We start from the raw sequence: 14,820 nt of genomic DNA on the forward strand, positions 1-14,820 counted from the left end.
TTTCTGATGATGTATTTGGAACTTTAAAAATTTTTTGTCTTCATTGAGCAATCTCAGTTCATAGATTTTTTTTTAATTGTCGGCTGATCAAGTCTGGTCTTTCGGATCAAACCCAAATTTGAACCAGTTATAGGTGGTAGTATGAAGAACATCTGGTAAAAGAATGAAACTTGTTCCGCAATCCGTTCAAGAGTTATGAATTTTTTAATTTCGTTTTTTTCCCTATGCCTTTAGTACGCGCGCACCCTTTGCTATGTGATTTATATATTTGCCTTTCTAGTGTGATGCTGAAGGTTGCTCTTGGTCATTCTTCCAGAATACAAGTTGAAACGTCACAAAGAATGTCATCAAGGGAAAAAAGACTTTGCTGTAATAGCTGAAGGTTTGCACAATCAATTGATAATGATTTTATTTCTCTATAATTTCAGTGTACTGTTTGCCGAAGGAAGTTGACTACGACAACTTAAATTCACACAAAAAGCTTCACGATCGACCAAATATATACTCTTGTTCAATTGAGCAGTGCAGTTCAGAATTTCAAACTCAGAGAGAGTTAGATAACCATTTAAAGGTAAAACAAACTAAAAAATACTGCTTATGTAACACAAACACAGTCTTTCTTCGAATACAGGAGCAACATCGAGAAGTTGAAGCACTGTATGCTTGTCATCACTGTAATTGCGGAAAACGATTCCATTCTTTAAACGCCCTGACCACTCACCTTCGTAGTCATACGCGTGTGGGTCCATTAATGTGCCAGTGGGAAGGTTGTTCCCGATGTTTTGACAGGCCATCTCATCTGGAATCACATATTAGAACCCATACGGGAGATCGTCCTTTTGTATGTCATTTTGAGGTGAGTTAAGAATTTGGTGATCAAAGGTTAGGAAGGATTCATTGTTTATTTCATCACAGGGCTGTGGATGGGCTTTCCGAACGCCAAGCAAGCTTAGCCGACATCAGCGGACTCATAAGAATGAACGACCATTCAAATGCCCACACCATGAACGTCATAAAGCTTACTTGAGATCAGAACATCTGAAGCAGCATCTTCTTAGTCAACACCGCGGAATGAAAATGTTTCGTTGTCCTGTTGAAAGTAAGTTCATTTTATTTTTATGATATGAAATAGCTCTATTAACATTGCGTACTTGTAGATTGTGGTGCGGAATTTACAGCGAGGAGTACCTTATATGTCCATGCCAAAAGACATAATGTTGATACTGCCAATCTTACCTTCCCTTGCGAGCACCCCGGTTGCAATAAACAGTATTCCGGCAAATCCAATCTGAGGAAACACATGGTTCGATGCTGCGGTAACCGTTCTACTCCATGCACCGCTACCGTTTCTCCAACGGAACCTCCGGAACTGATTAAAGTAATTGATCAGCCGATTCAAAATGACTACATTGCATTGCTATTGGGAGACGACGAGGAACAGATGTCTGCAGACCGCTCGGTCGTCACTTTCCTCGCTTTTCCGACAGACAGTTTACAGGTAGAAATAAAAATGTTTCTTGTTGTGAGATATGGTAATGATTATGATTAAAATTTATTAGTATGCTGGACCGGGATCAAATGGAGATTCAAATGTCTGCGTCTTACTACGATTATTTACCTACCTAGTACCTACATGACATTTGGAGTTGAAACTTGATCCGTAAAGACAAAGAAAATTAAAATAAACACAGGCAAACGTAACTTTCGACAATGACTCATGATTGAGTTGAGAAGTCAATTTATAACATCATTCGCCATCTAGTGTCTCAATGGACAATCCTTTTAATTTTGTACCGGAACAACACCGGAAAATTATCTTAGCACCTAAACTAAACTATCGAGCTGGGATAAGCAACTATGACGTAGTAGCTATCTACTCATCTGCCTTGATGGTGCTAAAAACTCTCGAGTGCGTTCGCAACTTTTATCTCGTTTCGTTGCTAATAAGTCACGAGAAATAAAATTTAAAAAAAAAAAACCTACTACGGGAATATTATTAATAAAAAAAAGTAAAATATGGGGATTACAAAACTGTTGTTCAACAATTTTATCATTTTGTTCAAATAGACAATTTTATCATATTCAATAAATCTTTAAGCCGAAATGAGATGAGTAGATATCAAATGAGAAATATACGGAGATGAAATTAATTTACGACGCAGTCAACTGTACAAAGAGTTGTTCGAAACGTAACAGTCTTACTAATGGGCAGTATGGAATTTAACTTGAATGGATGAGTTCTCCACTAATTATAAGAAGGAAGGAGTAATTTAGAACCGGAAATCTACTGGAACGCTAGAAGTGGTAGCTGATTCTACGAGAAGGAAAGCGTAGAGGAGACGATGAATTAAAACTCATTTTTGGGTTTTTTCGATGGCCCTTGGATGAGTGGATGAGCTCCTATATACAAAAAAATAATGATTAAATGGTGTCTGTTCTCTTAAGATTTAATTTTGAAAGTACCATCGATGGACATTCCCGTTTTAACTCTTTTGCCAACTTTCTTCAAAACATTCTCCTTTCCTTCGGCTACTTATTCAGAAGAGAAAAGCCATTAGTGTTTGAAAATTACACGACACAATTAATCAGATAAAAACTAACCAGGTTTTGGCGTGTTGGTGTTTTTTACGACGCTGATTTTTCCTCCTTTTGGACCTTGGCGCTGTTTTCACGACAATCAATTCTTCGATGGGCTTCTTCAGATTCGCAGTAGTAGCTCGTCGAATTTTAGCGCAAGACTTGTTTTCCGTTTTCTTTTTGATGGCTTTTGATTTTAAAAGCAGATTACTAAACTGCAGAGCTAACTGCTTCGTATCATCTGTGCTGGCTCTCCCAGAAATTGTTTGATCACCACTCACTTCCATTCGAGTTGGTTCGGAGAACAACGCAAAAGGCGGCAAGATTGGTAATGGAATTGACGTTATCAGGGCATTAATCTTCGAATCAAAATTCATCTTCACGTCGGGAAACACTGACAAACGATGCATGCTGACGACCGATTGAAATGAGGAGCATTCCGGAAGATTTATAACGCTAACTACGAAAGGGTGGTCTTGAGACTCCAAAATCAGACATACAGTAGCCATATCAGAAAGAAATTCTCCGTAACCAGATGGAAGAGGAGACGGAAATTTGGAAAAACGGAAAAATGGCCACCACCCCTTTCTGTCATGATGCCAAGCTTTAATGACAGCTTCCAGACAAACATCGGTTCTTGTAAATTGAAACAATATCGTAATATAGAAATAGGCAAAATATTAGGACATTCAACTTCAAACCTTGCAAACAAATCTTGTTCATCAGATTTGCCATTACATTCCATCCTTCTTTGACAACGTCAGACGGTGTGCGATAGGCATACGCATCTAGAAAATCAAACATGAGCTTGAGGCACTTCTTAAGACGGTCCTGACTGATGTCTCTTTCGAATTCGGACTGCAAATAAAGTTTACACAAATCCAAGACCTAAATATAAAAGGATTACATTTAGGCATTATCTTACAAGTGTAGGGAAAAATTTGAAACCTTAGGATTTGCTTGGTCGATCTCCGCTATCTTCTCAAGAAAGTGAATGTTTAATCCTTTAGTGCCGTTGGGAATATACACTTTCATTATTTCCAGAGCAAGAATAGCGCTTGCAATTCCGCCATCATTTGCAACGTATCTATAAGAATACAGATTAGAAAACGAACGTATCGGGAAAACAGAAATGAAATTACCCCCGTAAGAACAATTCAATTTCATCGTGAGCATTCAACTTAATAAGAATGGAGGTATAAGCTTCCAGAAAAGTAGGAATCATCCAGGGATGTTTAGCAAACATCAATGCCAATGTTATCTTCATCTCCTTAAGTACTTGTATGTTTTCTTCAAAACTTGGGAAATCAAGAGTTGTTTTATAGCCGGCAAGTAAGGCAGACGCAGCTGCAGCTTGAGACTCGTAACCACTAGCTCGGGGTTCATTGACTAAGAATCAGGGACACAAATGAAATTAACAATTAATTCTTTTTAACTCTGCTTAAAGTTAAAACAAAAACAAAAACAAAACACCTGTGAATTTTTGTGATTCAGCAAGAGCTGGGCCATACTTTTTCTCCTGAAGCAATAATAATACAGTGTTCACTAAAAACAACTCATTCACTGTTTGTGACTGAAGAAGAAGATCCTTCAGTTTTTGGAACAACAGATAAAAACATAGACTATCCTTATGTTTAGTGAGCAGGGTGGGTAACATGTTCCAGGTAAACTGCCGGCTTACTTGATTATTTTCCATCTGGGAAAGCGACATCCATCTGGGAATTAACATGTGCTATATAAATACAAAATGTTTATTTACATACCAAGTATTTTAAGCTCTTCAAACTTAGACCATCATTCCTCTCTTGTTGGGATGTTCTCAGACCAGCGAACAAATGTGTGGGCATATTCAATGTGGCTTCACACTCTGAACACAAAAGACATTTGATATTAGGAAATGCAACATATTGATAACTATATTCAGTTCATTCAACTGCCAATTAACTTATTACCATCTTTGTTTGAATTGTAACTGAACTTCCCCTCAGTGAACTCCTTTAAAAATGTTTTCTGAGACAAAAGATTTTTAGATAATGGGTGATTTGGAATGAAAATAACAAACTTACTATTAATTCTACGAAAGTATCTTCTTCAGTTCTATTTGTTGCCATTATTATGACCCATAAACTTCCCAAAATATAATCACAGAACACTAGAAATTAGTCAAATTCAGAATTTAAATGCGCCACAAAAAGTTCTCGATACTCCAAAGGCTGATACCGAACTGAAAGTCTGATATATGTTGCACTGTTGCGCAATAGACTACATTATTTTGTGGGGCGTCTACTAGCGGCATCTGGAAACTGGAATGGATCCATTGTCAGGTTAAATTCCTTAAAAGTAATTAAGAAAATGGAAGGATCCTTTACGCTCATTTTTTAATCTACTACACTTGCATTGATTTTTTTTTACTCATAAAATGTAAACCGGAGCGAAAAAAAAACGAACAATAATATCATCTCAAGAGAAAAATCGATTTGTTCAACCTGGCAACGCTATTTAGTTTGTCATTCCTACAATTTTTTTTTTTTTTCGTGGCGAAGTTGAAATTTCTGTCTAAATTTGTTGTTGAATTTTCATTATTTCTTATTTGATCGATGCGCATAGTTTGAAAATGGAAAGGTGGTTTAAAACAGAATAAGTCACGAGAAATAAAATTTAAAAAAAAAAAACCTACTACGGGAATATTATTAATAAAAAAAAGTAAAATATGGGGATTACAAAACTGTTGTTCAACAATTTTATCATATTGTTCAAATAGACAATTTTATCATATTCAATAAATCTTTAAGCCGAAATGAGATGAGTAGATATCAAATGAGAAATATACGGAGATGAAATTAATTTACGACGCAGTCAACTGTACAAAGAGTTGTTCGAAACGTAACAGTCTTACTAATGGGCAGTATGGAATTTAACTTGAATGGATGAGTTCTCCACTAATTATAAGAAGGAAGGAGTAATTTAGAACCGGAAATCTACTGGAACGCTAGAAGTGGTAGCTGATTCTACGAGAAGGAAAGCGTAGAGGAGACGATGAATTAAAACTCATTTTTGGGTTTTTTCGATGGCCCTTGGATGAGTGGATGAGCTCCTATATACAAAAAAATAATGATTAAATGGTGTCTGTTCTCTTAAGATTTAATTTTGAAAGTACCATCGATGGACATTCCCGTTTTAACTCTTTTGCCAACTTTCTTCAAAACATTCTCCTTTCCTTCGGCTACTTATTCAGAAGAGAAAAGCCATTAGTGTTTGAAAATTACACGACACAATTAATCAGATAAAAACTAACCAGGTTTTGGCGTGTTGGTGTTTTTTACGACGCTGATTTTTCCTCCTTTTGGACCTTGGCGCTGTTTTCACGACAATCAATTCTTCGATGGGCTTCTTCAGATTCGCAGTAGTAGCTCGTCGAATTTTAGCGCAAGACTTGTTTTCCGTTTTCTTTTTGATGGCTTTTGATTTTAAAAGCAGATTACTAAACTGCAGAGCTAACTGCTTCGTATCATCTGTGCTGGCTCTCCCAGAAATTGTTTGATCACCACTCACTTCCATTCGAGTTGGTTCGGAGAACAACGCAAAAGGCGGCAAGATTGGTAATGGAATTGACGTTATCAGGGCATTAATCTTCGAATCAAAATTCATCTTCACGTCGGGAAACACTGACAAACGATGCATGCTGACGACCGATTGAAATGAGGAGCATTCCGGAAGATTTATAACGCTAACTACGAAAGGGTGGTCTTGAGACTCCAAAATCAGACATACAGTAGCCATATCAGAAAGAAATTCTCCGTAACCAGATGGAAGAGGAGACGGAAATTTGGAAAAACGGAAAAATGGCCACCACCCCTTTCTGTCATGATGCCAAGCTTTAATGACAGCTTCCAGACAAACATCGGTTCCTGTAAATTGAAACAATATCGTAATATAGAAATAGGCAAAATATTAGGACATTCAACTTCAAACCTTGCAAACAAATCTTGTTCATCAGATTTGCCATTACATTCCATCCTTCTTTGACAACGTCAGACGGTGTGCGATAGGCATACGCATCTAGAAAATCAAACATGAGCTTGAGGCACTTCTTAAGACGGTCCTGACTGATGTCTCTTTCGAATTCGGACTGCAAATAAAGTTTACACAAATCCAAGACCTAAATATAAAAGGATTACATTTAGGCATTATCTTACAAGTGTAGGGAAAAATTTGAAACCTTAGGATTTGCTTGGTCGATCTCCGCTATCTTCTCAAGAAAGTGAATGTTTAATCCTTTAGTGCCGTTGGGAATATACACTTTCATTATTTCCAGAGCAAGAATAGCGCTTGCAATTCCGCCATCATTTGCAACGTATCTATAAGAATACAGATTAGAAAACGAACGTATCGGGAAAACAGAAATGAAATTACCCCCGTAAGAACAATTCAATTTCATCGTGAGCATTCAACTTAATAAGAATGGAGGTATAAGCTTCCAGAAAAGTAGGAATCATCCAGGGATGTTTAGCAAACATCAATGCCAATGTTATCTTCATCTCCTTAAGTACTTGTATGTTTTCTTCAAAACTTGGGAAATCAAGAGTTGTTTTATAGCCGGCAAGTAAGGCAGACGCAGCTGCAGCTTGAGACTCGTAACCACTAGCTCGGGGTTCATTGACTAAGAATCAGGGACACAAATGAAATTAACAATTAATTCTTTTTAACTCTGCTTAAAGTTAAAACAAAAACAAAAACAAAACACCTGTGAATTTTTGTGATTCAGCAAGAGCTGGGCCATACTTTTTCTCCTGAAGCAATAATAATACAGTGTTCACTAAAAACAACTCATTCACTGTTTGTGACTGAAGAAGAAGATCCTTCAGTTTTTGGAACAACAGATAAAAACATAGACTATCCTTATGTTTAGTGAGCAGGGTGGGTAACATGTTCCAGGTAAACTGCCGGCTTACTTGATTATTTTCCATCTGGGAAAGCGACATCCATCTGGGAATTAACATGTGCTATATAAATACAAAATGTTTATTTACATACCAAGTATTTTAAGCTCTTCAAACTTAGACCATCATTCCTCTCTTGTTGGGATGTTCTCAGACCAGCGAACAAATGTGTGGGCATATTCAATGTGGCTTCACACTCTGAACACAAAAGACATTTGATATTAGGAAATGCAACATATTGATAACTATATTCAGTTCATTCAACTGCCAATTAACTTATTACCATCTTTGTTTGAATTGTAACTGAACTTCCCCTCAGTGAACTCCTTTAAAAATGTTTTCTGAGACAAAAGATTTTTAGATAATGGGTGATTTGGAATGAAAATAACAAACTTACTATTAATTCTACGAAAGTATCTTCTTCAGTTCTATTTGTTGCCATTATTATGACCCATAAACTTCCCAAAATATAATCACAGAACACTAGAAATTAGTCAAATTCAGAATTTAAATGCGCCACAAAAAGTTCTCGATACTCCAAAGGCTGATACCGAACTGAAAGTCTGATATATGTTGCACTGTTGCGCAATAGACTACATTATTTTGTGGGGCGTCTACTAGCGGCATCTGGAAACTGGAATGGATCCATTGTCAGGTTAAATTCCTTAAAAGTAATTAAGAAAATGGAAGGATCCTTTACGCTCATTTTTTAATCTACTACACTTGCATTGATTTTTTTTTACTCATAAAATGTAAACCGGAGCGAAAAAAAAACGAACAATAATATCATCTCAAGAGAAAAATCGATTTGTTCAACCTGGCAACGCTATTTAGTTTGTCATTCCTACAATTTTTTTTTTTTTTCGTGGCGAAGTTGAAATTTCTGTCTAAATTTGTTGTTGAATTTTCATTATTTCTTATTTGATCGATGCGCATAGTTTGAAAATGGAAAGGTGGTTTAAAACAGAATAAGTCACGAGAAATAAAATTTAAAAAAAAAAAACCTACTACGGGAATATTATTAATAAAAAAAAGTAAAATATGGGGATTACAAAACTGTTGTTCAACAATTTTATCATATTGTTCAAATAGACAATTTTATCATATTCAATAAATCTTTAAGCCGAAATGAGATGAGTAGATATCAAATGAGAAATATACGGAGATGAAATTAATTTACGACGCAGTCAACTGTACAAAGAGTTGTTCGAAACGTAACAGTCTTACTAATGGGCAGTATGGAATTTAACTTGAATGGATGAGTTCTCCACTAATTATAAGAAGGAAGGAGTAATTTAGAACCGGAAATCTACTGGAACGCTAGAAGTGGTAGCTGATTCTACGAGAAGGAAAGCGTAGAGGAGACGATGAATTAAAACTCATTTTTGGGTTTTTTCGATGGCCCTTGGATGAGTGGATGAGCTCCTATATACAAAAAAATAATGATTAAATGGTGTCTGTTCTCTTAAGATTTAATTTTGAAAGTACCATCGATGGACATTCCCGTTTTAACTCTTTTGCCAACTTTCTTCAAAACATTCTCCTTTCCTTCGGCTACTTATTCAGAAGAGAAAAGCCATTAGTGTTTGAAAATTACACGACACAATTAATCAGATAAAAACTAACCAGGTTTTGGCGTGTTGGTGTTTTTTACGACGCTGATTTTTCCTCCTTTTGGACCTTGGCGCTGTTTTCACGACAATCAATTCTTCGATGGGCTTCTTCAGATTCGCAGTAGTAGCTCGTCGAATTTTAGCGCAAGACTTGTTTTCCGTTTTCTTTTTGATGGCTTTTGATTTTAAAAGCAGATTACTAAACTGCAGAGCTAACTGCTTCGTATCATCTGTGCTGGCTCTCCCAGAAATTGTTTGATCACCACTCACTTCCATTCGAGTTGGTTCGGAGAACAACGCAAAAGGCGGCAAGATTGGTAATGGAATTGACGTTATCAGGGCATTAATCTTCGAATCAAAATTCATCTTCACGTCGGGAAACACTGACAAACGATGCATGCTGACGACCGATTGAAATGAGGAGCATTCCGGAAGATTTATAACGCTAACTACGAAAGGGTGGTCTTGAGACTCCAAAATCAGACATACAGTAGCCATATCAGAAAGAAATTCTCCGTAACCAGATGGAAGAGGAGACGGAAATTTGGAAAAACGGAAAAATGGCCACCACCCCTTTCTGTCATGATGCCAAGCTTTAATGACAGCTTCCAGACAAACATCGGTTCCTGTAAATTGAAACAATATCGTAATATAGAAATAGGCAAAATATTAGGACATTCAACTTCAAACCTTGCAAACAAATCTTGTTCATCAGATTTGCCATTACATTCCATCCTTCTTTGACAACGTCAGACGGTGTGCGATAGGCATACGCATCTAGAAAATCAAACATGAGCTTGAGGCACTTCTTAAGACGGTCCTGACTGATGTCTCTTTCGAATTCGGACTGCAAATAAAGTTTACACAAATCCAAGACCTAAATATAAAAGGATTACATTTAGGCATTATCTTACAAGTGTAGGGAAAAATTTGAAACCTTAGGATTTGCTTGGTCGATCTCCGCTATCTTCTCAAGAAAGTGAATGTTTAATCCTTTAGTGCCGTTGGGAATATACACTTTCATTATTTCCAGAGCAAGAATAGCGCTTGCAATTCCGCCATCATTTGCAACGTATCTATAAGAATACAGATTAGAAAACGAACGTATCGGGAAAACAGAAATGAAATTACCCCCGTAAGAACAATTCAATTTCATCGTGAGCATTCAACTTAATAAGAATGGAGGTATAAGCTTCCAGAAAAGTAGGAATCATCCAGGGATGTTTAGCAAACATCAATGCCAATGTTATCTTCATCTCCTTAAGTACTTGTATGTTTTCTTCAAAACTTGGGAAATCAAGAGTTGTTTTATAGCCGGCAAGTAAGGCAGACGCAGCTGCAGCTTGAGACTCGTAACCACTAGCTCGGGGTTCATTGACTAAGAATCAGGGACACAAATGAAATTAACAATTAATTCTTTTTAACTCTGCTTAAAGTTAAAACAAAAACAAAAACAAAACACCTGTGAATTTTTGTGATTCAGCAAGAGCTGGGCCATACTTTTTCTCCTGAAGCAATAATAATACAGTGTTCACTAAAAACAACTCATTCACTGTTTGTGACTGAAGAAGAAGATCCTTCAGTTTTTGGAACAACAGATAAAAACATAGACTATCCTTATGTTTAGTGAGCAGGGTGGGTAACATGTTCCAGGTAAACTGCCGGCTTACTTGATTATTTTCCATCTGGGAAAGCGACATCCATCTGGGAATTAACATGTGCTATATAAATACAAAATGTTTATTTACATACCAAGTATTTTAAGCTCTTCAAACTTAGACCATCATTCCTCTCTTGTTGGGATGTTCTCAGACCAGCGAACAAATGTGTGGGCATATTCAATGTGGCTTCACACTCTGAACACAAAAGACATTTGATATTAGGAAATGCAACATATTGATAACTATATTCAGTTCATTCAACTGCCAATTAACTTATTACCATCTTTGTTTGAATTGTAACTGAACTTCCCCTCAGTGAACTCCTTTAAAAATGTTTTCTGAGACAAAAGATTTTTAGATAATGGGTGATTTGGAATGAAAATAACAAACTTACTATTAATTCTACGAAAGTATCTTCTTCAGTTCTATTTGTTGCCATTATTATGACCCATAAACTTCCCAAAATATAATCACAGAACACTAGAAATTAGTCAAATTCAGAATTTAAATGCGCCACAAAAAGTTCTCGATACTCCAAAGGCTGATACCGAACTGAAAGTCTGATATATGTTGCACTGTTGCGCAATAGACTACATTATTTTGTGGGGCGTCTACTAGCGGCATCTGGAAACTGGAATGGATCCATTGTCAGGTTAAATTCCTTAAAAGTAATTAAGAAAATGGAAGGATCCTTTACGCTCATTTTTTAATCTACTACACTTGCATTGATTTTTTTTTACTCATAAAATGTAAACCGGAGCGAAAAAAAAACGAACAATAATATCATCTCAAGAGAAAAATCGATTTGTTCAACCTGGCAACGCTATTTAGTTTGTCATTCCTACAATTTTTTTTTTTTTTCGTGGCGAAGTTGAAATTTCTGTCTAAATTTGTTGTTGAATTTTCATTATTTCTTATTTGATCGATGCGCATAGTTTGAAAATGGAAAGGTGGTTTAAAACAGAATAAGTCACGAGAAATAAAATTTAAAAAAAAAAAACCTACTACGGGAATATTATTAATAAAAAAAAGTAAAATATGGGGATTACAAAACTGTTGTTCAACAATTTTATCATATTGTTCAAATAGACAATTTTATCATATTCAATAAATCTTTAAGCCGAAATGAGATGAGTAGATATCAAATGAGAAATATACGGAGATGAAATTAATTTACGACGCAGTCAACTGTACAAAGAGTTGTTCGAAACGTAACAGTCTTACTAATGGGCAGTATGGAATTTAACTTGAATGGATGAGTTCTCCACTAATTATAAGAAGGAAGGAGTAATTTAGAACCGGAAATCTACTGGAACGCTAGAAGTGGTAGCTGATTCTACGAGAAGGAAAGCGTAGAGGAGACGATGAATTAAAACTCATTTTTGGGTTTTTTCGATGGCCCTTGGATGAGTGGATGAGCTCCTATATACAAAAAAATAATGATTAAATGGTGTCTGTTCTCTTAAGATTTAATTTTGAAAGTACCATCGATGGACATTCCCGTTTTAACTCTTTTGCCAACTTTCTTCAAAACATTCTCCTTTCCTTCGGCTACTTATTCAGAAGAGAAAAGCCATTAGTGTTTGAAAATTACACGACACAATTAATCAGATAAAAACTAACCAGGTTTTGGCGTGTTGGTGTTTTTTACGACGCTGATTTTTCCTCCTTTTGGACCTTGGCGCTGTTTTCACGACAATCAATTCTTCGATGGGCTTCTTCAGATTCGCAGTAGTAGCTCGTCGAATTTTAGCGCAAGACTTGTTTTCCGTTTTCTTTTTGATGGCTTTTGATTTTAAAAGCAGATTACTAAACTGCAGAGCTAACTGCTTCGTATCATCTGTGCTGGCTCTCCCAGAAATTGTTTGATCACCACTCACTTCCATTCGAGTTGGTTCGGAGAACAACGCAAAAGGCGGCAAGATTGGTAATGGAATTGACGTTATCAGGGCATTAATCTTCGAATCAAAATTCATCTTCACGTCGGGAAACACTGACAAACGATGCATGCTGACGACCGATTGAAATGAGGAGCATTCCGGAAGATTTATAACGCTAACTACGAAAGGGTGGTCTTGAGACTCCAAAATCAGACATACAGTAGCCATATCAGAAAGAAATTCTCCGTAACCAGATGGAAGAGGAGACGGAAATTTGGAAAAACGGAAAAATGGCCACCACCCCTTTCTGTCATGATGCCAAGCTTTAATGACAGCTTCCAGACAAACATCGGTTCCTGTAAATTGAAACAATATCGTAATATAGAAATAGGCAAAATATTAGGACATTCAACTTCAAACCTTGCAAACAAATCTTGTTCATCAGATTTGCCATTACATTCCATCCTTCTTTGACAACGTCAGACGGTGTGCGATAGGCATACGCATCTAGAAAATCAAACATGAGCTTGAGGCACTTCTTAAGACGGTCCTGACTGATGTCTCTTTCGAATTCGGACTGCAAATAAAGTTTACACAAATCCAAGACCTAAATATAAAAGGATTACATTTAGGCATTATCTTACAAGTGTAGGGAAAAATTTGAAACCTTAGGATTTGCTTGGTCGATCTCCGCTATCTTCTCAAGAAAGTGAATGTTTAATCCTTTAGTGCCGTTGGGAATATACACTTTCATTATTTCCAGAGCAAGAATAGCGCTTGCAATTCCGCCATCATTTGCAACGTATCTATAAGAATACAGATTAGAAAACGAACGTATCGGGAAAACAGAAATGAAATTACCCCCGTAAGAACAATTCAATTTCATCGTGAGCATTCAACTTAATAAGAATGGAGGTATAAGCTTCCAGAAAAGTAGGAATCATCCAGGGATGTTTAGCAAACATCAATGCCAATGTTATCTTCATCTCCTTAAGTACTTGTATGTTTTCTTCAAAACTTGGGAAATCAAGAGTTGTTTTATAGCCGGCAAGTAAGGCAGACGCAGCTGCAGCTTGAGACTCGTAACCACTAGCTCGGGGTTCATTGACTAAGAATCAGGGACACAAATGAAATTAACAATTAATTCTTTTTAACTCTGCTTAAAGTTAAAACAAAAACAAAAACAAAACACCTGTGAATTTTTGTGATTCAGCAAGAGCTGGGCCATACTTTTTCTCCTGAAGCAATAATAATACAGTGTTCACTAAAAACAACTCATTCACTGTTTGTGACTGAAGAAGAAGATCCTTCAGTTTTTGGAACAACAGATAAAAACATAGACTATCCTTATGTTTAGTGAGCAGGGTGGGTAACATGTTCCAGGTAAACTGCCGGCTTACTTGATTATTTTCCATCTGGGAAAGCGACATCCATCTGGGAATTAACATGTGCTATATAAATACAAAATGTTTATTTACATACCAAGTATTTTAAGCTCTTCAAACTTAGACCATCATTCCTCTCTTGTTGGGATGTTCTCAGACCAGCGAACAAATGTGTGGGCATATTCAATGTGGCTTCACACTCTGAACACAAAAGACATTTGATATTAGGAAATGCAACATATTGATAACTATATTCAGTTCATTCAACTGCCAATTAACTTATTACCATCTTTGTTTGAATTGTAACTGAACTTCCCCTCAGTGAACTCCTTTAAAAATGTTTTCTGAGACAAAAGATTTTTAGATAATGGGTGATTTGGAATGAAAATAACAAACTTACTATTAATTCTACGAAAGTATCTTCTTCAGTTCTATTTGTTGCCATTATTATGACCCATAAACTTCCCAAAATATAATCACAGAACACTAGAAATTAGTCAAATTCAGAATTTAAATGCGCCACAAAAAGTTCTCGATACTCCAAAGGCTGATACCGAACTGAAAGTCTGATATATGTTGCACTGTTGCGCAATAGACTACATTATTTTGTGGGGCGTCTACTAGCGGCATCTGGAAACTGGAATGGATCCATTGTCAGGTTAAATTCCTTAAAAGTAATTAAGAAAATGGAAGGATCCTTTACGCTCATTTTTTAATCTACTACACTTGCATTGATTTTTTTTTACTCATAAAATGTAAACCGG

The 14,820-nt window shown here is 36.3% G+C and overlaps 5 protein-coding genes across 10 annotated transcripts; 1 reads left to right on the top strand and 4 right to left on the bottom strand.

Moving 5' to 3' along the window:
• Positions 1–5: 5 nt before the first annotated feature.
• LOC124312404 (zinc finger X-linked protein ZXDB-like) lies at positions 6–1,637 on the top strand. The gene is made up of 6 exons (XM_046776911.1): positions 6–369; positions 429–571; positions 632–856; positions 916–1,099; positions 1,158–1,498; positions 1,560–1,637. The coding sequence occupies exons 1-6, from the start codon at positions 225–227 to the stop codon at positions 1,635–1,637; spliced, it is 1,116 nt and encodes a 371-aa protein (XP_046632867.1). The 5' UTR covers positions 6–224.
• Positions 1,628–4,937, bottom strand: LOC124312342. 3 transcript variants are annotated; one of them, XM_046776831.1, is made up of 10 exons: positions 4,644–4,937; positions 4,530–4,587; positions 4,341–4,444; positions 4,051–4,273; positions 3,720–3,966; positions 3,526–3,664; positions 3,278–3,465; positions 2,740–3,213; positions 2,513–2,518; positions 1,628–1,829 (listed from the first exon to the last, which is right to left on the bottom strand). In XM_046776831.1, exons 1-10 carry the CDS (start codon positions 4,686–4,688, stop codon positions 1,748–1,750), a joined length of 1,566 nt encoding a protein of 521 aa, XP_046632787.1. In that variant the 5' UTR covers positions 4,689–4,937; the 3' UTR covers positions 1,628–1,747. The 3 variants fall into 3 exon arrangements, with proteins under 3 accessions (XP_046632787.1, XP_046632785.1, XP_046632786.1); XM_046776829.1 differs by lacking the exon at positions 1,628–1,829 and adding an exon at positions 2,363–2,400 and having other exon boundaries at positions 2,464–2,532; positions 2,602–3,213; XM_046776830.1 differs by lacking the exon at positions 1,628–1,829 and adding an exon at positions 2,363–2,400 and having other exon boundaries at positions 2,464–2,529; positions 2,602–3,213; positions 4,644–4,936.
• A 309-nt stretch (positions 4,938–5,246) lies between these two features.
• Positions 5,247–8,206, bottom strand: LOC124312343. Of its 2 annotated transcripts, none has more exons than XM_046776832.1 (10): positions 7,915–8,206; positions 7,801–7,858; positions 7,612–7,715; positions 7,322–7,544; positions 6,991–7,237; positions 6,797–6,935; positions 6,550–6,736; positions 5,873–6,485; positions 5,735–5,803; positions 5,247–5,671 (listed from the first exon to the last, which is right to left on the bottom strand). In XM_046776832.1, the coding sequence occupies exons 1-9, from the start codon at positions 7,957–7,959 to the stop codon at positions 5,755–5,757; spliced, it is 1,665 nt and encodes a 554-aa protein (XP_046632788.1). In that variant the 5' UTR covers positions 7,960–8,206; the 3' UTR covers positions 5,247–5,671; positions 5,735–5,754. The 2 variants fall into 2 exon arrangements, with proteins under 2 accessions (XP_046632788.1, XP_046632789.1); XM_046776833.1 differs by having other exon boundaries at positions 5,735–5,800; positions 7,915–8,205.
• Positions 8,207–8,517: 311 nt separating this feature from the next.
• Positions 8,518–11,477, bottom strand: LOC124312344. Of its 2 annotated transcripts, none has more exons than XM_046776834.1 (10): positions 11,186–11,477; positions 11,072–11,129; positions 10,883–10,986; positions 10,593–10,815; positions 10,262–10,508; positions 10,068–10,206; positions 9,821–10,007; positions 9,144–9,756; positions 9,006–9,074; positions 8,518–8,942 (listed from the first exon to the last, which is right to left on the bottom strand). In XM_046776834.1, exons 1-9 carry the CDS (start codon positions 11,228–11,230, stop codon positions 9,026–9,028), a joined length of 1,665 nt encoding a protein of 554 aa, XP_046632790.1. In that variant the 5' UTR covers positions 11,231–11,477; the 3' UTR covers positions 8,518–8,942; positions 9,006–9,025. The 2 variants fall into 2 exon arrangements, with proteins under 2 accessions (XP_046632790.1, XP_046632791.1); XM_046776835.1 differs by having other exon boundaries at positions 9,006–9,071; positions 11,186–11,476.
• A 311-nt stretch (positions 11,478–11,788) lies between these two features.
• LOC124312345 lies at positions 11,789–14,748 on the bottom strand. 2 transcript variants are annotated; one of them, XM_046776836.1, is made up of 10 exons: positions 14,457–14,748; positions 14,343–14,400; positions 14,154–14,257; positions 13,864–14,086; positions 13,533–13,779; positions 13,339–13,477; positions 13,092–13,278; positions 12,415–13,027; positions 12,277–12,345; positions 11,789–12,213 (listed from the first exon to the last, which is right to left on the bottom strand). In XM_046776836.1, the coding sequence occupies exons 1-9, from the start codon at positions 14,499–14,501 to the stop codon at positions 12,297–12,299; spliced, it is 1,665 nt and encodes a 554-aa protein (XP_046632792.1). In that variant the 5' UTR covers positions 14,502–14,748; the 3' UTR covers positions 11,789–12,213; positions 12,277–12,296. The 2 variants fall into 2 exon arrangements, with proteins under 2 accessions (XP_046632792.1, XP_046632793.1); XM_046776837.1 differs by having other exon boundaries at positions 12,277–12,342; positions 14,457–14,747.
• Between the last annotated feature and the right edge of the window lie 72 nt (positions 14,749–14,820).

The sequence above is a fragment of the Daphnia pulicaria genome, chromosome 8 (genome assembly GCF_021234035.1).
Source record: "Daphnia pulicaria isolate SC F1-1A chromosome 8, SC_F0-13Bv2, whole genome shotgun sequence".
Lineage (NCBI taxonomy): Eukaryota > Metazoa > Arthropoda > Branchiopoda > Diplostraca > Daphniidae > Daphnia > Daphnia pulicaria.

Bases quoted from the DNA above. Each gene is read 5' to 3' on its own strand.
- LOC124312404 (XM_046776911.1), top strand. From the start codon at position 225: ATGCCTTTAGTACGCGCGCACCCTTTGCTATGTGATTTATATATTTGC. The intron at 572-631 runs GTAAAACAAACT...CTTCGAATACAG, and splicing joins AGTTAGATAACCATTTAAAG to GAGCAACATCGAGAAGTTGA. The intron at 1,499-1,559 runs GTAGAAATAAAA...AAAATTTATTAG, and splicing joins TTCCGACAGACAGTTTACAG to TATGCTGGACCGGGATCAAA.
- LOC124312342 (XM_046776829.1), bottom strand. From the start codon at position 4,688: ATGGCAACAAATAGAACTGAAGAAGATACTTTCGTAGAATTAATA. The intron at 4,588-4,643 runs GTAAGTTTGTTA...CTTTTGTCTCAG, and splicing joins ATACTTTCGTAGAATTAATA to AAAACATTTTTAAAGGAGTT. The intron at 3,665-3,719 runs GTAATTTCATTT...GTATTCTTATAG, and splicing joins ATTGAATTGTTCTTACGGGG to ATACGTTGCAAATGATGGCG.
- LOC124312343 (XM_046776832.1), bottom strand. From the start codon at position 7,959: ATGGCAACAAATAGAACTGAAGAAGATACTTTCGTAGAATTAATA. The intron at 7,716-7,800 runs GTAATAAGTTAA...TTTTGTGTTCAG, and splicing joins TTACAATTCAAACAAAGATG to AGTGTGAAGCCACATTGAAT. The intron at 7,545-7,611 runs GTATGTAAATAA...TCGCTTTCCCAG, and splicing joins TGAAGAGCTTAAAATACTTG to ATGGAAAATAATCAAGTAAG.
- LOC124312344 (XM_046776834.1), bottom strand. From the start codon at position 11,230: ATGGCAACAAATAGAACTGAAGAAGATACTTTCGTAGAATTAATA. The intron at 10,509-10,592 runs GTGTTTTGTTTT...CCTGATTCTTAG, and splicing joins TGAATCACAAAAATTCACAG to TCAATGAACCCCGAGCTAGT. The intron at 9,075-9,143 runs GTTAGTTTTTAT...CTTCTGAATAAG, and splicing joins CACCAACACGCCAAAACCTG to TAGCCGAAGGAAAGGAGAAT.
- LOC124312345 (XM_046776836.1), bottom strand. From the start codon at position 14,501: ATGGCAACAAATAGAACTGAAGAAGATACTTTCGTAGAATTAATA. The intron at 13,780-13,863 runs GTGTTTTGTTTT...CCTGATTCTTAG, and splicing joins TGAATCACAAAAATTCACAG to TCAATGAACCCCGAGCTAGT. The intron at 13,279-13,338 runs GTTTCAAATTTT...TTTTATATTTAG, and splicing joins TCGACCAAGCAAATCCTAAG to GTCTTGGATTTGTGTAAACT.